The sequence below is a fragment of the Myotis myotis genome, unplaced genomic scaffold, assembly GCF_014108235.1.
Source record: "Myotis myotis isolate mMyoMyo1 unplaced genomic scaffold, mMyoMyo1.p scaffold_m19_p_6, whole genome shotgun sequence".
In the NCBI taxonomy this organism is placed as follows: Eukaryota; Metazoa; Chordata; class Mammalia; order Chiroptera; family Vespertilionidae; genus Myotis; species Myotis myotis.
Window position 1 is genome coordinate 64130168 of NW_023416368.1, and position 23938 is coordinate 64154105.

Consider the following 23938-nt stretch of genomic DNA (forward strand, 5'->3'; position numbering starts at 1 on the left):
CATGCACACACGCACGCACGCACGCACGCACACACGCACACACGCACGCACACACAGGAGTCAAAAGCTGAACCTTAGGTTTGGAACTCTTCACTATAAAATGCGCAGGATATGGCTGAAGACACAAGTGATCAGTGTTAAGACAATACAAACGCCTTGGCAAGCTTACAGGCAACATAAGCGAACACGTCTAACGTTACGGTTTTAAGAATGAGTATGTACCGTCCTCCTCGGCAGAAAACCCTTGAGACTGATAGGGGGCGAGGCGCGGGTCGCACTCATTGGGTTTATGCCACTGGGGCTTGTTCACCGGCCTGCCAGCCCCGGGATGCGCGTGTGGCTGCTGGGCGGGCGAGGGCCCCGCTGCCTCGGAGGGGCGGGCGACCATCCGAGATCTCTGAAGCGCCACGTTGTAGTCTGGAGGTTTCCTGGTCGGATGGGAATGCCCGTCTGGGAAATCAGTGATGGGGATCCCGATGTAGCCTGGAGGAGTGGGCGGGGGCTCTCGATACCTGCCCTCCTTGCGCGCTGCAAGTGAAGACAAGGCACCAGCCATTAAAAAGTGCTGTGGAAGAATATTTCACGCACCAATGCCCATAAAAACCGATAAAATAATTATTAAGAGCACACACAGCATAACGGCAAATGTGATTTTGTGTGATGTGAGGTAGATATAGAGGTGGGGGACATGGTAGGCAGGGGAATGGATGCTGACGAAACCAAATATTCACAATGGTTATCTCTGTGTGGCCAAATAACGGGTGAGAGAAGCTACTAGGCAGGTTCAGTACCTTTAACTTTAAATGAACTACTTCAACACTTGTCTAAACTATAAAATAGTAATAAGATTCCCACCTAATATTTGGGTTTCCTGTAGAGATGAAGCAAAGAGAGAACATAAAAGGTACCCAGTACTATGCCTGCAACATGCTGCTGTACCGGGCCTGGTCAGGTTCCTTCCTCTCTCCCTGCCCCAGGGACAAGGCAGGCAAACCCTCCCTGCTGGGCATTTTCCTCATTAGGCAGAGGACAATGCCACATGACTTCAGGTCCTGGGCCCACGGCGAACCATTCTGAATTAAAATACTTTTCTAACTAGAGTCCCATCATGCTTACTGTACACTCATCCAGTTGGTCAGTAGTGGCAGCCCGGAGCTATGGGCACTTCGCAGCGTCTCTCAAAGCAAAACCCAGGGTCGCCTGGCAGCTATGCCATCTACCTGTTGAACCAGGGCCACTGCTCTTGACAACTGTCAGATCAGCTTCTTCGACTTAGAAAAGCTAATGATCAATTAAAGAAAATAAGTTCTTTGCTTAAAAAAAAAAAATTGGAAAAGTGGTACCAAAAATGACGCAAACTTAAAAACTCTAAAACTATGTGTAAGGTATATATTTCTCTTAAAACCCTGTTATTAATGTTCATAACCTAGAACAAGAATCTGTAAAGGCCTAACTGGCTTGGCTCAGTGGATAGAGTGTCAGCCTGCAGACTGAAAGGTCCCAGGTTCGATTCCGGTCAAGGGCATGTACCTGGGTTGCGGGCAACATCCCCAGTAGGGGGTTTGCAGGAGGCAGCTGATCTATGTTTCTCTCTCATCGATGTTTCTAACTCTCTATCCCTCTCCCTTCCTCTCTGTTAAAAAAAGCAATAAAATATATTTTTTTTAAAAAGAAATCTGTAAAGGCAAGTAAAATCAAAGTTTTATTTTCCATTTAAAAATTTTATTTTTATTGACTTCAAAGAGGACAGAAAAGGGAGAGAGAGATGGATGCATCACTGATGAGAGAGAATCATTGATCGGCTGCCTCTTGCGTGCCCCTCACTGGGGATCCAGCCAGCACCCTGGCCATGTGCCCTAACTGGGAATCCAACTGTGGCCCCCTAGTTCATAGGTCAATGCTAAACCACTGAGCAAAACCAGCCAGGCAAAGTTTTATTTTCTTGAACTTTCTAGACTCAACTGTTAGGAACTAAAACATCATTTTTCTTTCCTTTGCATCAATAAGTCTGAGTATTAGCTTATTAAAAGAAAGTGCTTTAAAATCTGCAACTAAGAATAGGTATTAATAGTTATCTCCTTATTCATCTGGAAAGCATATTAAGTTTGACATCTACCCATGACTATTTACATGATAAATAATTACAATTTCCCAACTAATAAAAATGTCTGTAATGATTACACTCCAGAATTTCTCACTCTATATTATTTTTTTTAAAAAAAATGTTTTTATTGATTTCAGAGAGAGAGAAGGAGAGGGAGATAGAAACATCGATGACAGAGAAACATCAATCGACTGCCTCCTGCACACTCCCCCTCCCTTAGGCGATGGAGCCCGCAACCTAGACATGTGCCCTGACCAGGAATCGAACTGGCAACCTACTGGTGCATGGGTCAATGCACAACCACTAAGCAACAATGGCCGGGCTCTCATTCTATATTCTATGATGTGTTTTTTCCCTTCAATTCTATAGACATTAAATATGCCACAGAAAATTCATCTGGATACAACTTCACAATAGAAATAGCAATAGCAAAACAGCAGCATCTTCCATGCACTTATCAATTACTATCTGGGAGCTGTTCTAAGTGCTTCTCAGAGAATTCCTTTAACCCTCACACCAACTGTATTAGTAGAAATCACTAAACTCATTTTACAGATGAGGAAACAGACATAGTCCAGTGCGTCGCCCAATGCCACAAAGCTAGAAAAGGAGCAAAATAGTGATTCCAACCCCAATCCGCCTGACTCTTAAGCTCTTCCTCATCACATTATCTCTTAGCACCCTCTCCTTGGTTCCATAATGCCCAGGGAGAATTTGCTGAGCACAGAAACAATTTGTCTGCATAACAAAATCAATAGAAGACTTTTAAATATGCAAAGTATAAAGTTCTAATTACAATTCAAGGGAACGGAATAGAATAATAAAATATTCAAAAGCTTCAATTAAATAAAAATTCTTCCTCTACAGAGAATGGCCATCCTTCCTGATAATTTTCATATAAAAAGATCAATATGAGACCAGAATATAACCATATGACAACCTACAGATTTTGATGGCCAAGAAGGACTGAATGTACACTGTGCTAGAAAATATAGATATGTACCCGACCACAGGACCTATGCTCTTAACCACTATTCATCTCAAGTCCTATTCAGCAATGAGGAAAAGAACCACAAACACGATTTTACTTTTGAAATAAGTTCGATTAAAGCCACGATCCAGACTGGATGAGCTCCCCAATAAGCTTACCAATAAGTCCCTTTGCAGTAGTTGGTGTCACAGCTATGTGGGCAGGCATGGGGACGGGCTTGGTTTCCTCTGTGGTCACAGGTGGCATGCTGCTGCTCTCAGCTTCAATGGAGACATCTTTGCCACCCCTCCGCTTTATTGTGCCTGTGTCCCCTTCTGAGTCTTCTCCCCAGTAGCCCGTGGAAGAGGCCCAGCTTGCCCGGGATTGGGCTTGTTCAAGGCTCTCTCTGCTTTGATTTTGCCTGTTATACTTTGTGCTATGATCAGAAAACATCATTTGGTCCATATGGCTGCTTGAGGCCCAGACACCTGCAGGATCCCCTGAATAATCGAAGTGAGTGTGCCCGAATGGAAGTGTTTCCCAGCTTCGCTGGTGCTGGATGGTCTGGATATTATCATGGGAACCACTTGAGCACGAGGTCCAGCTCCCACGGCCACTGTCGGCTGCATCCAGCGAAGCGCGATCCCCCTGGTCTTGGGAAAGCTCCTCTGTGCTTGGAGAAGAAATTACTGTTGCTGTAGCATATAAGCCCCGACTCTCAGACATGGGTGCGTAGGACCTAAGTGGTCAAAAGACACGAAAAAGCAAAAGCAAGACTGTTAACCGATCATCTATGATAAGACCAAAATACCTTTTCCTAGAAAGGGGCTTTCTTCCATCCCAGGAAAAAGATGAAAGCACCACTCAATTGCTATGCACTATAATGGGGCCATTTCTGCCATGCCCAATTTTCTCACCTTGTCATCACCATAAAATAAACATAGCGGGAAAGAACAAGTACTTGTTTATAATAAAGGACCATATTCCTTAAAAGGCTCAATATAATCTGATTATTTCAAGAAGAAAGCTCATACAAAAGAACTGAGACGCATAGGAAAGTCACCCTCTGCCTTCAGCACAGAACCACTATGTTCCAATAAGAATAAAGCTAATTCTGAAAAGCACAACAAAAATAGCATGGTACTTACTAATCCAGATACTGTGAAAATTAGTAACTGGGATGGGAGAAAAGTTCTTAGGCATTATGCAAAATAAATGGAAATACACATCTAGAGAAAGGACTTGTTTTTAAAAGATGAAAGACAGGATGTAAAAGAACACTAAAGAAAAGGCGTCTACCCTAAGCTGTATTGATCGGGCTCGATCATGGTCCTCCTCTCCATCCTGCCCACGCCTAGGTTTGTTTCCACGATGCTGACAGAATGCCTCTGGCGCCTCTCATCATGCAGCGAGACGGGCACCGAGTCAAAGGAGGAATTGCTGACAATACTGGATCGTGAAGAAATTTCACTGTGACCAGAATCTGAAAAATTATCCACAGTACCACTGGGAGCCAGAGTGTAGCCTGCATGGGAAATACAACCACATTAATTAGACGCTGTAGGTTTATAACACAAAACCGAAGTCTTCCAAAGAGAAGCAAAAACCAAATGCAGGCCAAAGCTATCACCACTGGAGTGGGGGAAAATGCATTTTACTTGGAGAACAGGTGACTGAGACAAAGTAAATGGATACTCAAATGAAGGCTGACTTGCTTACTGAAAGTTTAGAGATGAAAAAAGAAAATACTGCTATATGAGCCAGGGAATAATGCAGAAATCATGGTGTTGGTCGACTATTCTTAGCTCCCTTAAGTATAAATTCAACTATTGTTAGTCTATATAAAAAACCATGAAGAATAACCATGAGCAGATTTTAAAGTATATTTTTTGCAATCTGCAAAGTCAGTAATCTTGTTTCCAATTTTTAGAACTTTATGGCATAGAATAATTCAACAGGAAATATTTATAATTTTAAGTAAGAAAAAGCAATAAAACCTGAAAAAAATCTTTGGATTTCTGTCATTTGGCTTTTTAAGATTAACAATATATTGGACAAATCGCATAAAAGCCAGTAGTTTTAGAAGATGTAATGTACAAATCTCCATTTTCTCCCTAGACCATCACTTTAAAATGTCTAAACAGATGTCTGTTTTTTGACCTGAAGAACCCTTAACTTCCCTTTGTTGCTAAAAATAATTTTGAAAGTCACAAAAAACATCTTGATATTTTTAATGAAAAACAAACAAACCCAAATCCTCTTTCTCAGTACTCATTTCTTTTACAACATCACTAAGGATCTCATATTACTTAAAATATTGACTTTACATGATTATATGTATGCAATGCAATTTTTCAATGCCACTTACCTGATAAAAAAGTTAAATCTAGGACACCTCAATGTTGCTCATTTATTCTCTAAATAGTACTTCCCCATCCTTTGAGTAACTTGTTAATTCCTGATTTATTTTTTAAAGGTTGCACAGGTCTTGACAAGATTTAACGTGTTCATCTAGGAAATGTCTTTTTATAAACCACACTAAAGTTCTGACAGACAAGGTTTAAAACCTTCCCTAAACAGTCTGCTAAAAAAAAAAAAAAAAAAAAAAAAATCTCTAGAAAATAATCACTCAGATGAAGCGCTTGACATTTAGAGGAATGCTCCCATTCTCCTTTACTGAGATGATTCCTCTTTCCCACCCGTCTTTGATTCTATAAACCCCACCTATCCCATAGGTCCATGGTGCATTGTTATTCTTGTTACTGTTCTCACTTCCAAGAGAAGAGGAGGAACTGGTTAAGTCCAACTGCCCGGAGCCAAAAGATCTCAGCTGATTGCCACTGCCACCTGACAACGGGATGAGAAAAGAATTCAGATAGATCCCTTTAACAAGAACAGTAGAGGCTGGTGCCCACACAAAATGCACAGATGTCTGAAATATCTATCAAGTAAAGCAGAAGAGGTATTTGTCAATTCAGGGAAATCTCACAATTTATTAATCTTTTTGGTCTCCTTCTAGGGAAAACTTTCTTAGCCATTTACTACTAGTTTATACCCATTCAATTAATGGGTAGACAGTTGCTAAAAATAAAGCCTCTTTTGCAACCCAGAATTCATTGTTCAGTATGAGTTTTGATACATATGAGAAGGAAAAAAAAAAGGGGGGCAGAGAAAGTAACCTGGGGGGTTCTGTGGCAGATCTACTACAGTGACAGACAGTCCTCGGGTTACGGGTTACATTGGACTCGACCTACGTTTTGTGGTTAAGTCGCCATCTCCCAGTTACAGTATTTATTAAAAAAAAAGTTCTGTCATTTCAACATATGTACATATGTGCTTTATGTTTTTTATTATTTATTTACCACCAGTAAAGTTCAGGAATTGTTATCTTTCTTTTAAATGTTGTTTACTGTTTCACTTCATTACTGCTGTGTATGTGCTCTATGTGAGTGACGTAGGTGCTTATGTAGGTGGGTTCCGAGTTACGGCGAGAATCGAGGTATGTCATGCCGTAGGAACGGATCTCCGACGTAACCCGAGGACCTACTGCATTCTAATATAAGAAAAGCATCAACTTAAGAAGAGATTGACTGCCTAAAAACTAATCTTTTTAAAAATAAAAAGAAGTAGCAACAAAGAAGGCAATCAAGACCTGTGTTAATACAATGAAAAAATAAATCAGGAAGGTATTAGTTTTTCTTCTGTTTTTAAAGCTTTCTACTCTGTAATTGTTATACAATCATATTTAAGTTAGAACAACTTTTAGCATAAAAAAATTATTTCCACACTTACGATCAATAAAAAACTTAAACTTATTTTTCGAAGGCTTTATGTAGTTATAAGTTTAACGCTACTTACTATAAGATTAAACATACCAAAAATTCTTCCAAATTTGTAAACTGAGAAGAAAAAACCCATTGGTTGTTATATATTAGATTATTTTAGATGACTCTACAATGTAAAAATGATCTGATATATAACTCTGAAATTTATTATAGCTGAAATGTATAGATTGCTATAAAGGGAAATAATAAGTAATTTAATCTACCTTTCCTTGGAGAACTTTGTGGAGAAGTGGGAGGAGAAGAAAGCTGTGAAGATGCATTTGATATCGTATCTTCTGCTTGTTTCTTGTGTCGTTCCAGACTTCCTTCTTCAGACAAAGAAAGGATTTTCTTTAAAGCTTGTGGAGAGTTTATGCCTTTAAGGGAAAAAAAATAAACGAACAAATATGTATTTTCAAGACTGAAAAGAAATAACATTAATAACTAAAAAACGTTTTTTTTGTGTTAAGATTTAATATTACATTTAGATTCAAGCTGTTTACAATTTCAATGGTCTTTGTACTCTTCACATTATAGACAGTAAGCTTACAGAAGACATAGATATCCCTAGGTTTGTTTCTGATTGACAGCTGCCAGAGTTTAGAGATGGACTGTTTTGGGGTCTAAATCTTAATGTAACCACCATCTTTATTCAACAATATGTTAGACAACAATAAATAAAAAGAATATTTAATACTAAGAAGTCAGGTGTGAGTTGGAAACAGGTATTTTGATGCTATTGGATATGTTAGAGCTCAGGTGAAGTGGAATGATGGGAGAAAAGTCAACAGTCAAGAGCTAAAAGGAAGCAATAAGAAAGCAAATAAAAGAGCTCTAAGGAATTCCATTCAGTTAATATTTGCTCAAATAAATAGATGAAAGAGAATGGAGAAGACGACCCAAGAAAGTAGGTAAAAGACAATGGAGGGAGGTTGACAGTCAGAAAGGAATGATCTAGTGCCAAGTGTGAGCGAGCAAAATGAGGGTTGGGGAAAAAAAGGGTAATATATGCCAATATAAGGTGATTTAAAGAAAGGAAAGAATTTAGAAATAGAGTCACATTAAAATGTTTTACGAAGTAAATATTATGAGGCACTCTCAATTACCTTACTTTGAACAACAAACAGATATTTGGGAAAGCATTATATACTGAAACTATCTCAGTAAACTGTTAGTTTTAATGTTCTTAACAGAATTCATCAAAACGGAAGCAATGAAATTTAACAAAGATCTAATCCTTCATTTTAACTCATGTGTTTGATGTTTTAATACAATCTTTTCAAAAATCACTTTGAAAGTGAGATTTAAAAAAAAAATATTGTTGATTTTAGAAAGGAAGGGAGAGGGAGATAGGCATATAAATGATGAAAGAGACTCATTGATCAGCTGCCTCCTGCAAGCCCCAAGTGGGTATCAAGCCTGCAACCCGGGCATGCGCCCTGACCAGGAACTGAACCGTGACCTTTTAGTTCCTGCTGAGCCATACAGGCTGGGTGCTATCCTTTTCTTTTGGAAAAAAAAAAAAATTTTTTTTCTTTTATTAACATTGTTTTCTTTCATTCATATATTTATTCATAAAATAATTTGGCTGTATGGAGATATTTTTGAGCTTGCTGAGTAGATACCATGAGCAAAGCTCACCTCCTGAGTGAAGAGCACAATTAAATGATACTCTGTAAAATCAGTACCTTCTACTGACATAAATAAAGTTTAACTTACTAAACATCAAGTCTTTATTAAGAGATAATAATCAGGGGGAGACTCAAGAGTATTAGACAAAGTTATTCAAGACAAGCATTTCCCCCTAACCTGAAAAACACGACAGCGAATAGCACCAAAAGGGGACATGAGTTTATCACCTACCGAAGGGTGGGAGATCCTTGACGGGCACTTTCTTCCGGGAAGGATAAAGGGACACAGCGGGGACCTGCAGTCCTTGGTTGACTTTATGTGGTGGCTGTGGCTGCTGGGGCTGCGGCTGGGGCTGTGCTTTCTGCTGTGACCCTGCCCTCGGAGCCACTGGGGAGGTCTCAGTTTTGACAGGCTTCTTGTCACCAGGATTCTTAGGCACTGATAATTGTTTGGTTTGAAAATAGAACAAGAAATTTAAGAAGTTAACAGCTATATACAAGATAATTTTAGGACTGCCTGAGCATTTTCTGCAGGTAGAATACTAAAACGTGTCTTTTTTTTTCCCCTGTTGCCTACACAAAGGACAGAAAGGAGGTAGGGAGGGAACCCTAGTTATAGAAAGTATTAAAGGCATGACAAGACAAAGGTATTTACCTTAAGAAACTAGCTATCCCAAAGGTGATTATACTATTGAAGACCACATTAAAAATAAAAATAGAAAAATACGAGTAGCTTAACACATTATGTGTGTGCATATAAAATAACACAAGTATATCATAAAAACTACGACAGGGAAATTGTTAGAAATGATTTTTCTAAAATGGTGTCCGAAAGCCCTTGGCATATATGAGCTTAGTTTTTACTTAATAAATATATCTTTTAACTATCAAATTCTAAGGGGTAGAGTTATGTCAACTAATAGCAGCCAATACTGCTTGAGTGCTATACTAAGCGTGTAATTCCATAGCAGATAGAAAGCAAACCAATTCAATAGGGCAATTAAATGCTGTATGTATCGTATGTTAATATTAAAACCAACTCAATTACATACGCATACTTCCTGCAATTTACACATAAGGGAGCTAAGGGCTAGGGAGCTCAGGTTGCCTAAGGTGACCTTGCTGGGCTGAGGAACAGTCAGGACGAGAACTCAGACCAATCTGACCTCAGAGGACAAGCTCTTCCTTCATCAGGACGCACAGAGCTTCCACAACGTTCGGGGTAAATCTAAGAACTTGAGTTTTCTCAATATACATATAACATTTATGTTCTACAGAAGGTGTTTTCAAACCTGCCCATACAAGACCCAGCCGTGTCCTAAATGGAAAAATGCCTCTGTCTTACAGATTCAGATGCAAATAAAGAGAAAAGTGCCCCCGTTTCTAGCCTGGCCAGGTTTTTAACAGCTGGGACACTTCATATTAGTCCGAGTCGTGCTTCGCTGTGCAGCAGCATTAGCAGAAGTACTGCTTTCTGTGGAGGCTGAACTTAATGCCCGGTTCTGTCTGGGCTTAGGGGATAAAGAGCAGCCAGCATAGCTAGTTGGGCCCTGCTCGGACTTGGTGGGCCCCTCACCCCTCTCAGGTTGTCCTTCACTTTGGAGGTATTGTGAGACTAAAAGGGATGCAAATGGGAGAGACATCACACACGTGGCCCCTGCCTGCATACTGGCTGTGTTGGGATGAAACCAAAACAACAGGCACCCTAAATAAGTCTCCGGTGTCATCCTCCCCACACTAACCCAGTTGGACACGAGGCCTAGCCTAGGGTAGTGCTGCGTGGTATTCAAGAGCAGCATTCAAGGTGTCCAGGGTGCTACTTCCCCCAGTGCATTAGGCCCCACTCTGTCACCACCTGGACCATCGCACAGGAAACACACCTGCATCCCCCCAGATTCCACAGCCACTTGAAGGAAACACTCACATGTGTTGGTTGCTGGCTCACACTGCAGGGATAGCGTCTGAAGACTCTCCTCATCCATTTCTAGCTCCAAATTGGACAGGTACTGCTTCACTTTTCGAGCCATTTGGGCATCTTCGTAAAGCTTTTTGGCATTGAGAAAGGAACTACGACGTACCCGCTTTTTATGCCCACCTGTCTGAGCAACGTCTAGCACCGTTGCGTTTGCACTACCCTGGCTGAGGGACCTAGAAGATGAAAAGGTAGATATGCAGCTCACTCTAGCATGGGATTACTTTATCTCTTTGAAACGTGCTAAGACTTAAAAAAATACTCTACGTTTGAAAGGTCACATGCTTTATTCTGGTAAGTAAGCTGTTACAAAGGAATATAGAATAGTAGGAATTACATTTTTTTAAAGTTAAAAAAGAACCCTGCACACATACATATATATGTTTGGTGCCTGTTCTGTTCCAACTAGGAAATTCTACATTTCATTCAAGGCAGTCCTCTCATAGAAGCCAGCAAATAATATAATATAATAATTATATGTAAAAGCTCATGCAAGAACACAGCTATAATTGGGATTTACATTAATTTATTTCTCCTAAAAAGGATGTTTTACATAGATTTAAAAAAATTAGCTGTTTACAATTATTTTCTTATTCCTTGTGTTAAATGTAGTGAGTTTCTAAAGTAATATGGTCAAATTGTTAATAAAATGGTCATGCAAATGTAAACATATGTACAGAAACTAGCACATGAATTGTTAAGAATTATTTTTCAAAAGAGTTGGTTTATAGAATGAAAACAGTAGTTAGTTGAGCTGTAAAAATTTTAGTTTTAATACCTAGGGGCAGCTTTTATATTACATATATTTACTTCTCAAATATCTGTGCAACAGAATTAAAATTGCACAATTTTTCCATCTCACATCCCCCTCCCCAACACTCCTCCCACTTTAGGCTTTTCCTATTTCAAAACACAGAAATTATATTAATATAAAATCTTTCTGAAAGCTTCCAAGTATGTCTGACCTACAGTGCCCGGAACAATCATCAATCATTTCACAGCTCTCATGGATCATGACCTCAAAAGCAAAAGCCCCAACAGATTAAACTGGAAATCAGTTTGCCAACTGAAGTGCTGCGAGAGCAAGAGGGTTAAGAAAAAAAATGCAAAGCATCAGGAAATAGAGCAGGTAAGAAAACAATGCAATGAGCAGAATAAGAACTGGGTGTGGGTATGCAAGTCGCCGCCACTTACCCCAGACTCCTCCATTTCTTCTTCCTGTAGGTGAGAGCCATGGAGGTTGAAGCATGGGTGTAGAAAGAGACAGAAAGATCACAAGCTCAGAAAGAGAGGACTAGACTTCCGAATAAGCAGTATAAGAAGCCCACAAACATGAAACTGCATAATCACCTCACACACACACCTTGACCAGAAATATTTATGTGGCTCAGAAGACACATGTATTTCAATTTTTTGTTTTAAAAGGAGACTGACTCATGCTCTCCTCTCTTTCATGGGATTAGTCATTTTTGACTATGCTGACAGCTAAATCCATTGTGTGCATATTGAAACAATGCTGTTGGGTTATTTACATATTTTACTTCATACTACCAATTACAAGTTTTAGCTCTACAAATGACTGTTCCGAAAAATAAGGAACCAGTAATTGTGCCTCATGTTAGATGAAAAATGTTTGAAGGACAAACTGTGTATACTGTTGATATAGAATAAGATATTTATTCCACATTAGAGCTCAGTGGAGATTCTTTGCATGACCTAATAGAATTTCTGCCAAGCTACAAATATAAGTAATTCCAATTTCCCTCATTTATTAGCTAAACTCCACCTTCTCTAATCCCATATGTGCCCCTGAAGTTGACACACTGACACACTCACCGAGTCCTGAACATGAGGGCAGGGTCCATGTTAACCGAAGCCATTCGGCCAACATGACGAATTTCTTTCGCAATCATCCTTAGTTTCTCAAAATTGACCAGTCCATCGACTTTTGAGTCATTTCCTATAATTGGCAAAGAAGAAAAAGGGAATCACATGGCATTTGTTCTCTTTTTAAAAAAATTATATTTCCTAAATTTTATTTTTGAATTACAGTTGATATGCAACATTATTTTATGTTCATTTCAGGTGTACAGCATAGTGGTTAGACAATTATAGATTTAGAAAGTGATCCTCCCAAGAGCTTTAGTGCCCACTCAGCACCATAGATATTTAGTACAATATTACTGACTACATTCCCTAGGCTGTACTTTACAGCCCCTTGACTACTTTGTAGCCACCTGTTTGTACTTCTTAATCCCTGACATTTATTCTATGCTTCCACCAGTGAAGGAAGAAATCCTCTACTTTGCATTTACCTTCATGAAGAAACGTGAGATCCTTCTTGATAACTGGGAATAGAGGGATTATGGGAGGTTGTAGGTTTTGACTATTGAGGACATTGCGATATTTTGCCATGTTTCTGGAAGGATCGAATAGGTCTTGGAGATCCTGAAATAGCTTTTCATATTTATTGGGAAGTTTTTCCCAGGTGGTTCGCAGTCTTGCTACTGGTGCCAGGTTTAGGCCACTAAGAGGGAAAAAGGAAAAGTGGTAGAAAATTAAATGACTCATCCTTATGAAATGAAGGAAGTGAAACAGTGCATTGTTGATTAGCATATAGCACCTCTGTGTGTATCCTAGTTACACATAACAATTTACAGAAAAATTCATAAGAAACTATTACTAACTCCAGGTGATGAGAATGGAAGATGGAAGCAGAACCAGCATCAGGGGGATTTTGTTTTACTCTTCTCTCCTTTGTACCCTCCTGATCCGTTCACTATGAGCAAAACCACTAAAATGAAACTATCGTGAGGATAGAATTTTGTTTCCTTGTTTCCTTGTTTACCGCTATACATAGAGCAGTGCTTGGCATATAACAGGCTGGCCAAACATCTTAACAGTAATAAAGTAAAACAAAAGCATTTATAGTAATGAGAATATGGTCAAACTCCTAGGCTAGTGGTTCTCAATCTTCCTAATGCTGCGACCCTTTAATACAGTTCCTCATGTTGTGGTGACCCCCAACCATAAAATTATTTTCGTTGCTACTTCATAACTGTAATTTTGCTACTGTTACGAATCGTAATCTAAGTATCTGACATGCAGGATGTATTTTTATTGTTACAAATTGAACATAATTAAAGTATAGTGATTAATCACAAAAACAATATGTAATTATATATGTGTTTTCCGATGGTCTTAGGTGATCCCTATGAAAGGGTCGTTTGACTCCCAAAAGGGTGGCGACCCACAGATTGAGAACCGCTGTTATAGACAGAGAAAATGACTAATTTAATAATCACCATCAACATCAATATAAACTGTTCCAGCTTATAGTTTCCTCCAGTCTCAATCTAAGCAACCAAAAGGGAAAAATAATGAACATTTCCTGGGCATTGTCATTGTGCTGGCTGATGGAGCCCCACATACATTACAGTAATCAGCCCCTTACCCACTGTTTTGCTTTCCGCAGTTTCAGTTACCTGTGGCTAACTACAGTACAAAAATATTCAATGAAATAATCCCAGAAATAAACAGTAAGTTTTAAATTGCACACTGTTCTGAGCAGCATAATAAAATCTGATGAGTTCTGTCTCTGTCTCTTTGGAATGTGAATCATCCCTTTGTCCAGCCTGCCATGCTGTATACGCCCCTTGCCCGTTAATCACTTAGTAACCCTCTGGGTTATCAGATCAATTGTTGCAGCATCGAAGTGCTTATGTTAGGTAACCCTTACTTCGTGCACCAGGCCTCTAGTACTGTTCTATTTGTCCTATTTTATTATTAGTTATTGTTGCTAACCTCTTAGTTTGCTTAATTTATAAATTAAACTTTATCATCAGTATGTATATACAGGAAAAAAATATGTAGGGTTTGGTACTAGCTATGGTTTCAGGCACCAACTGGGGGTCTTGGAACGTATTCCCCATGGATAAGGGGGACTACTGTATATCATTTAATCAGCTCCATAACTCTTTAACAAATTGTTATTTTACAGAGAAATAAACTGATGTTCAGAGAAGTTCAAGTAATTTTCCCAAGGTTACAGAGCTAAAAAAAAAAAGGGAATATAGATTTTCTGTGCTCCAAATCAGCATATAGGAGATTTTTAAAATTAAAGATCAGGATCAGGATCAGGATCCCGAGAAAAAGAATTGTTCAATATAATTCAATTACGACGACTACACTTAGACAAATTATATAGTGTTCCTGGATTGATATATATTTCTAACCTGCAAAGTGAACTGAATCTTAAGACAAATATGCTCTCTTACCTGATGATTGCAAACATTGAGTTAAAATTCTTGCATTCCCTACAGTGGAGTGCTATCTTGATGAAATGCTTAATGATCTTCATCCTCTTCAGCTGGTTTGTCTCTCTCAGAATTTCAGACGCTACCCAAAATGTTTCCTGGTTAATGACTTCTTCAAATTTCTTCAGGTTGGCACAGCTGGTTTTTGATTTCAGTTTAAATAAATCATCTATGTATTCAGTAGGTTCAATGTTGCGGAAGAGTTCAAAATTTCGCATGGAGAGTTGTGTGGCAACTTCCACAGTACTGAGCTGCAGCAGGGAAATTTGACTCTCCCTCAACAACTCCTGAGCATCTTCATCTGAACAAAGGGTTTCTGTTTCCATGTTGTTTTTCAAGTAATATCTATAAAAAAACAAAAATTCAAAGCCTAAGCAACAGTCTCATGATATTCCTTAAAAGAACATTGCTATTTTTTACAGAACATTTGAAAGAACACTGAATTGAATGATGGAAGAATTATTTGACTATAAGAATGTAGCTGCTGCCCTGGCCAAATGGCTCAGTTGGTTGGAACGTTGTCCCGTACACCAAAAGGTTGTGGGTTCGATTGCTGGTCAGGGTACATACCTAAGTTTTGGTTCCAGCTTAGGCGCATATAGGTGGCAACCAATCGATTTTCTTTCACATCAATGTTTCTTTCTCTCTCTCTCTCTCGCTCTCTTAAAATCAATAAAAACATATACTTGGTGAGGACAAAAAAAAGAATGTAGTTGCTGTCTCAGTCACCAGATCATAGAACCACCTATCCAGAAGTCATTGATGAAAATTAACAAATCACATGGAATTTCATGTGCACCAGTTGTAATTTCTTTTTCTCTTGTCCTTCCTTGATTTCTATATTATTTTGCCCCCTCCCCTTTTTTTTTGCTAAAAATGACAGAAAATAGCTAAACTAAAGTTTTTAGTTTAAATAAAGAAATAGGCTCTCAATAGGAAGCAGGAAGATCAGACACAGGTCATGGTTCTACTTTCCCAGAGAGAATCTGTGGCTATTGATAGGTTCATATTGGATCAATCCCAGTTTAGTTATTCAAATACCAAAAAAATCTATAAGCTATTTCCCCCCTATTTGATTCACCGAGTAGAACAAAACTAAAACAAGATTTTAACTGTTAAATATCGGATTTTCACAAAAACCCCTACCAGTAAGTGGGGCAGACATTACTCCTATTTTTCATATGAGAAAACAGAGGCTACCAAAGATCAATGACTAATTAATACCGGTTACAGAGATAGGAACTCAGAGATAGTGCTCCTTTTGCCTTGTAAGCAACTTGTTGAAAATAGAATCCAGATTGTTTGCCTTGTGATTTTTTTTTTTTTAAACAGACACTTTTCCTAAGTCAAATTTCATAAGAAGAAACAGAACAAGTACAGAGGGAGTTCTGCCAAACTGGTCCTTTGCGTATTTTGCCAAGGCAAACATGGCAGAGAACACATACCCTGGGCCACTGACATGCTGATTTAACACACAGTTTTGGCTACTGATGAAGCCCATGACATCTCTCCATCTCTAATTTTCCTGAATAATGAATGTGAATCATGAATCTTCACCTCATCGGGGATTTGTAGAACTCCATCATGGTTAGAGATATATCAACGTACATTGAAATAATAATGCGAAAAAACTGACCTCCAAATAAAAGAACACTACCTGCTAGTGGCAGGGTTGGCAATGAAGTAAAAGTGAAGAGGAGTAGAAGGTTATAGGTGTTAGCAAGAAAACAGGTTTTGAATGAATCTTATCAGGGTTTAGATGCATAAAAAATTCAAGTAAAGTGAAACACTCCATATGGTGAGTAACATGGAAAAAAATGTGATCTTGGGAACCACGTAATTTTCAGTCAGTGCAGAATCTAGTCATTATATGAGAGTCAAAACTTAACTACTTTTTCAACTTTTACTAATCTATGCTTTGAGAATACAAATTACATATATCTATCAATGGAAATACCATTCAAGAGACTGACAAAATCATGTACAATGTTTTCTTTCAAGTTGCATGTGTTATATATATAAGCATGTATGCAGCAAGAGACCAAGCCTGCAGCAACTAAAGTTTGGTGCCAGAGTTAAGAAGTGTTTTTCACAGTATAACATATAAATACATAGCATGAGCCAATTACACTGTCATAGATGTCTCCGCCTAAATAAATGAAGCTCCTACAAGAGGTAGATAGGCAGGAGCAAATGACAATAGAAAGTTATGAGAAAGCATTTTTGTGAACGTACATTTCCAAGAATAAGTGAGATCTGTGACTCTACATCAGGCTTTCTTTACCATTCTGCCAGCCCAGGGCTGTAAAGAGCGAGCATGAGAAGTTACTGCTTGCACACCAGTGTGCAATAACAACATGCAGGCCACAGTACCCTTGCTTTGAACAAGTCCTTCAGAGATCTTTGTGAAGGTCAAACTTTACTGTATGCATTTACTTTGATAAAGCAATTTCCAGTGAAGGGGTTTGAAAAACTTCTTAATCTGCAGGGATACTTAGTCTTTTTTTTTTTTAAAGAAAGATTTTTTTGAAAAAAAAAATATTTTTATTGATTTCAGAGAGAGGAAGGGAGACGGGGAGAGGGACAGGAACATCAATGATGAGAGAGAATGATTGATTGGCTGCCTCCTGCATGCCCCCCGACAGGAATTAAACTGTGACCTCCTGGTTCATAGATGGATGGTCAACCACTGAGCCAGCTGGGAGGTACTTGGCTCATTTAAAAAACCCTTTGAAAGTGTACATCTCTTAGACTTTGATGTGGGTTTGAAGGGGCAGGTAAGCAAATCCAAAAAGATACATATTAAATACCTTCCACTCAGTTGTATTCTATCAGCAAGTTTGGAAAGCTGATCTGGAAGCCTTCTCTGTTTGATGACTCCCTCAGGGGTGACGGAGACTTCACACAGCGAATACTGATCAGGAGTGGCAGTCACAGCAAACTCCCTGATGGCCTGAATGACCACTTCCTTCGCCGTGGTGTCCTTACTGATCATGATGTATCGGCTTTGCTGATCAGCTTTGAAGACCCTTAACACTTGATCTGGCAAGTCTGGGGGAAAGAAAAGCCATATGTAAATAGAAAGGATTTTAATATATGGAAATACAATTAAGTGAAGTAATCTGAAAATAAAATAAAAAAAACCCTCCTTATTAAAGAGAATGCTAAAATTTCCCCTCTCACATATTATAGCTCTTCTTCAAACATGCAACCAGTCCACATGCTGACAATCTGCACGGACGCATTTCCCCTATAGATAAACGCATCGTCTACAGACAAATGCAAACTCATCAGTTCATAGCAAAAAGTAAAAAATAAATAAATAAATAAATAAATCTAAAGTTCATTTGTATTATATACCGAAAAGCTCATTATTAAGCTGACCTAAAATAGGCCTTTTATTCTATTTACTTCATATGACCTAGTAATGCCTGCATGGTATGTATCACCTTCATTTTAGGAAAGAGAAAACAAGTTCAAAGAGATGAACTTGCCCATGGCCATATCACAGCAGTCTGAAGAATAAAGACGAGCTGGTTCCAACTGTTCGAAGGTGCACCCTGACTAAGCATCTGATAAATCCAGGTCAAACCAAGAGAGATACATACAGTGCTATCACCATTCCATTAGAAGAAAAGAGATGATTGCAATTACACAAAAGCAGCGTGGGAAGTGCTCACCAGGAGTAGTACTGAAGTCCAAAATGCGATGGTGTGACTGCAGTAAGTCAGGGTTGCTGGATGACAAGGTGCCACTGACGGGCAATGCGGTTGGGATATGCTTTGTTTGCCTTAATCCCACGATGCTGTCATCTTGAGACTGACCAATCCCAATATCACTGAACAAACAGGAAAAATAGGAAATAGCAGTCAACCAGGTAGAATGTTTAACTCATCAATATATAACAGGCACAGACCATAAGTAAATCCCATCTCACAGAACATGCAGTGAATGTAAAAATATTGATGAATTTGGTTGAGAGCTGTAAACGTACCTACTGCTTAAGACTGTATCCAACTCAATTTGTTTTGCTGTTTCTTAAGTGTAGAGTGTGTTTCTCTGAAAACTATGTCTTTTAATTAAGACAAATCATAACAAATAGTAGTTTCTCCAAACAGAAATACTTTCAAGAAAAGATACGCTCTAGGTTCTGATGGAAACAGACTTTTATTTTTTTTGGTTATTATTATTTAAGTGTTTGTATTAGTTTGGGAGGGAGCGGGAGGGAGAGGATGAGGAGAGAGACAAACATCGATTGGTTGCCTCCTGCATGCACTCTGACCTGGGATCAAACCCACAACCCAGGCATGTGCCTTGACCGGGACCCGAACCTGTGGCGACCTTTCGGTGCCAGGGACGATGCTCAACCAACTGAGCCACACGGGGAACCACACAGGTCAGGGCAGAAACAGACTTTTAAAAAAGTACATTAAAAAACACACTTAGTTCTCACTCAGCTGACGGCTTCCGCATCAGAATGTAAATTGTTTTATAATCTAATCTTAAAGAACAGAAGAAACTGAGTGAAATGAATAGAGGGGGGAAAAAATCCAAACTGTCCCAATTTCATTCTTCAGTGTTTCAGAGAAATGAGATCACTACGGAGTCAAATGTAAATGAACCCTGACACAGACATTATTTCTTAATTACACAGAGCATAAGAAAGCAGTGGTGCAGAGTGACATTTCTTGGCATCAAGGAAGGGGCAATGAAATTCCAATGACTCACTTTTAATTCTCTACTAAAAATTTTTAGTTACAAATTTAAGTTCCCAGAGAAATACTGCTTATTATGGGTAGCTACAACTTCATTTCCATTTATAAAAAACCTGTCACTGTGGGCAACTCTAGAAACAAAGATTTGAAACATGATTTAATAATAAAGATTATTTCTAGATTTGAAGAGTCAACTGTTTTTAAAACATCAAAATACAACCATATGCACGCACACACAAAAAACAACTAGATCACAAGCAAATGGTTAGCGCTCTATCTAGTTTCTATAAATACCTTGAAAGAAGAAAATTATACTAAGGTTGGAATGTCATAAATAAAATTAAGGCATTTAGCATCAGTAAGGTTTTCAGACATTAGAGCTTGACAACTACTTTTAATGGTTCTGCTAAAAAGATACCCAGTAGCATTCTCTCTCGCTCTCTCTCTCTCTCTCTCTCCCCCCCCCCCAATCCCTCCTCCCTCTTCCCCCCGCCCCCCCCCCCCCCCCTTGGCAAAATAGACATTATAAAGGTAAATAAGCACGGACAAGAGCTTTCTGTTGTAAACAAAAATTAAAGGTAATTTTAGTGTAAGTTCTTTCAAATTTATAGGTAAATCGATGCCAAAATAAAATTTCTGTTTGTTAAGCACATAGAGGCATGCATATAAAGACTAAAAGTGTTAATTTTCTGTGAAACATCCAAACTTTTACACTGTTAGTCAAGTTTTACTATTCAACCATATAAGCCAATTTTTACTGCCAAAAATATTAGCTGTATTCCATGAGCTGAGATAACTACTATGGGCTCAGGCCAAAGATATAGCTGACTGGTCCGCCCCTGCACAAATGGCTGTAAATATTAGTATACTCCAGGCACACCCAGAAGAGCTGCCCTCTTAAGAAATGTTTCCTTCAACATTTTAACACCTAACATGATCTAACTTTCTCCTCTTGCCTATATCTCTATTATCCACAGACGTGCGGATGCTCCAGGATTGAAACTACTTTATATTCGAGACAATTCAGAAACGTCTTTGCACACATCTTCTTACTGTTCAACCATTCCAACTCTCTCATTGCTACTGAAATTGGTTTTTGGCCTTTGTTGATTTTAGACTAGTGACTTACTCCCTGTTTTCTCTGGGTTCATCAGTATCTCTACTTTCCTGACAAACAGTTCTGAATCCTATAATCCTCTTGCCTCACCCCTTTCTTTCCCCTCTATTTACATCACTCCCATGCCTAACCTTGGCAGACTGCCATTATTCAGCATCTTAGTTTCCATAATATTTATAATGTTCGAGAGAGAGGGGGGAAAAAACAAAACAAAATGACATAGCTAGAAGATTTCTCTAATTGACTAGTTTAGTGCCTTTGTAAAAAAACAAAAAAATCTTTGCAAACACATGCTGATTTCTAGGAGAGAAAAGTTTAAGTGGTAACCAGTATTAAATCAAGTCTATCAGACCAATAGATAGATCCTACATTTTACTGAGTCTTTTTTAAAAAATATAATTATTTCTTTCTACTGCACTGCAATATAAATTACAGCAAATCATTTTTACGTAATAAAATACATAAGTGATTCATACTTTAAAAAACTGCAAACCAAGAAGCTTCCTCAGTGTGCTAAATTCAATACCTCTACTTATTGTCTTTCTGTCCCCTTCTCTAGCTTTTGAATATCTAAGTTCACAGAGAGCAATATTATACATAGTATTTTCATACTGTGTACCTTGTTAACATCCTGTACTGTGAATGGATTGCATCCCAGTTCTTACATGTCACATTTCTATTAATACTTGCCAGAGTCACACTGACTTTTTATTTTTTTTAAGGTTCATATTTAACTCATGGTCAAATATTACTCTGAGGTCTTTTATTATTATTGTGCTGCCAATAACTCTACTAACAATGTGAAGGTTTGAATGTTTCACAGAACATTAATACTTTTAGTCTTTATATGCATGCCTCTCTGTGCTTAGTCAAGAAGGGTCACTTTCAAAATCGACTTCTGTTTTCTGTAATGCAAACCTAATCCATGGCCACTTGGAAACTTACTCAATATAAATACACTCTCAAGTCTATATATAAAACCATCTTACTCACTGCTTATCCTTAAGACTCTATAACAGAAGTCTTTTGTAGCTGATGCAAAAACATCAATCATAATTCAATGGGGACAATACAAGTTTGACACTCAACCCATCAAAAGTATATTCTGGACCATATCTCTTTAATCTGTGGGTGAAAATTTTAACTGAAATGGAATTTAAAAATAGAAATGCTTGATATAGTCCTAAATCTCTGTAACTACTGCTCCTTTCATTATAAAGGAAAAAAAGAACATGTTTTTAAGTTATCTCTTATGTCACTGTAGTTTGAGGAACCTATATATATGTAAAAGCCTAAGCGACCAAACAACTGAACAACCAAACGACTGGTCGACCAGTGGCGATGACGCACACTGACCACCTGGGGGAAGATGCTCAATGCAGGAGCTGCCCCCTGGTGGTCAGTGTGCTCCCACAGTGGGAGCACCACTCAGCTGACCGAAGGGCACCAGGTGCCGGACTCACAGCGGGCAAGTGCAGCTGCAGCAGTGCGAGCCTCTCCTGCTTCCATGGCAGCACTACCGAGCAGCAGCAGGTGCAGTGGGGCCTGGTCCAGGCTCGGGCTCCTCCCCGGCTGCCTGCCACTTCAGGCACTACTACATCCCTCTGGGGATGTTGGACTGCTGGTTTTGGCCTGATCCCCACAAGCAAAGGGGTCCCGGATTGCAAGAGGGTACAGGCCAGGCTGAGGGACCCCACCAGTGCATGAATCCGTGCACTGGGCCTCTAGTATATAATAAATAAATTTGGTGCACCAATGTTATTTAACATTAAAAACTTTTTGACTGATGGTAACTGTTATATAAAACATCCTTAGACTGAGAAGAAGCCAAAATGAAGAAATAACCAAGCAAACAAGCAAAGCTTAAAAAAAAAAAAAAGTGAAACCAACAACTTTGTCTAGTCTGAGCTCCTGGCATGAATAAACAGCCAAAAAGAGATTTGAGAAATTCGAGATACACCTAACATTCTGACTGTAGAGAATACTGGGAAGAAGAAAAGGATTCTGTGTTTGGTTGGTGATATATTGACAATGGCTAAATAACTGCAAACAGAAAAGAAAGGAAAGAAGAGAATGGCAAGGATGAATAGTAGCAATGGGAAGAAGCAAAGATTTGGTTGGCAAAGAGCAGATGCGATGGTAGAGAAGACACTCAGAAACAAAGAAATGGTAGCAAAAAACTCCCACTTCCCAATTATAGAGAATATGGGAACAAATACAACATATTTTTAAAGACTAAATGAGAAATAAAAAAAAATAGTTCAAATGAGGAAGTGCTATAGCTCTCTCTAATGAAGACTGGGATGAGCAAGTAAATGGCAAAAACATTATTAAAATAAACTTGATTGTTCAGGATTTCTTCTAAGATCGCTCAGGCATAAAAGCTTAAAATCTTTTTTAGACTCCTGCAAATATTAATTACATAATTGCCACTGCATATTATTATAACAAAAAATAATGGACACAAAATCTACACAGACACTTACTTATATGGTTTCTGTGGCAAGATACTGATCCGAGTCTTGTCGAGTATCTTCTTTAGCTTGTTCCTTCCTCCGACGGTATTGGCTTTACTTTTTTTATTTACCTTTTCAAGTCCTATCACCTGTTCCACATCTACAGCAAGATCTGGAATGGAATAGCGACTGGCCTTTTTGATGTCTCCAATTTTAGGAAGATGAGGGGCACCATTTCTTTTCTCTTCTGACAATCTTGTCAGAAGTTCTTTAAATACTAAAATGGAAATAAACACCACAGAACACCCATTATAAGAAATTGGAGCAACTCAAAGGCAACTGTAGCACTTGGAAACAGATGAATAGTATAGACTTCAGCTATTAAAACTGTAATCTTACAGGAAAACTCTACTCCAATGAATGAATGACAACAGGAATCTGCTTCATAATGTGCTCTATCATTCCTACTCAGGATAAGTTAAAATAAAGTAGCTTTTTAAAAAAAAATTTAAAATTGATTTTTAGAGAGAGAGGAAGGGAGAGGGGAAGAGAGAGAAACATCTATGTGTGGAAGCAACATTGATCGCTTGCCTCCTGCATGCCCCCTATCAGGGAATCAAGCCTGAAACCCGGCATGTGCCTTGATTGGGAATTGAACCAGCAACCTTTTGGTGTGTGGGATGATGCCCAAGCAACTGAACCACACCATCCAGGGCTAAAGTAGTATATTATTTAAATGTATAGGTATTTAAAACATTTATGAATAAACACATTGATAAAACATAATTTTTATGGTCATCACATCAGTCGATTCTGATTTAGGTCTAATTACA

At 38.6% G+C, this 23938-nt stretch overlaps 1 protein-coding gene and 1 non-coding gene across 22 annotated transcripts in view; one reads left to right on the top strand and one right to left on the bottom strand.

Moving 5' to 3' along the window:
- The window catches only part of RAPGEF2 (Rap guanine nucleotide exchange factor 2), a 237367-nt gene that overhangs the window by 2801 nt on the left and 210628 nt on the right, over positions 1-23938 (bottom strand). For 11 of the 21 annotated variants that reach the window (XM_036314807.1, XM_036314801.1, XM_036314820.1 and 8 more), the window contains 14 exons: positions 23136-23382; positions 18498-18655; positions 17628-17868; positions 14779-15162; positions 12817-13028; positions 12338-12461; positions 11696-11719; positions 10454-10677; positions 8762-8968; positions 7123-7275; positions 5799-5921; positions 4374-4599; positions 3254-3813; positions 223-528 (listed from right to left, as the gene is read on the bottom strand). In XM_036314807.1, the coding sequence (XP_036170700.1) occupies positions 223-528; positions 3254-3813; positions 4374-4599; positions 5799-5921; positions 7123-7275; positions 8762-8968; positions 10454-10677; positions 11696-11719; positions 12338-12461; positions 12817-13028; positions 14779-15162; positions 17628-17868; positions 18498-18655; positions 23136-23382 (3189 nt within the window). Of the gene's footprint in view, positions 1-222; positions 529-3253; positions 3814-4373; positions 4600-5798; positions 5922-7122; positions 7276-8761; positions 8969-10453; positions 10678-11695; positions 11720-12337; positions 12462-12816; positions 13029-14778; positions 15163-17052; positions 17120-17174; positions 17317-17627; positions 17869-18497; positions 18656-23135; positions 23383-23938 lie in introns of those variants that run through there. The other 10 variants (XM_036314808.1, XM_036314823.1, XM_036314810.1 and 7 more) reach the window with 7 other exon arrangements.
- LOC118659508 lies at positions 6107-6230 on the top strand. The gene has a single exon (XR_004968613.1). It is a non-coding gene; the product is annotated as a small nucleolar RNA SNORA40 (small nucleolar RNA).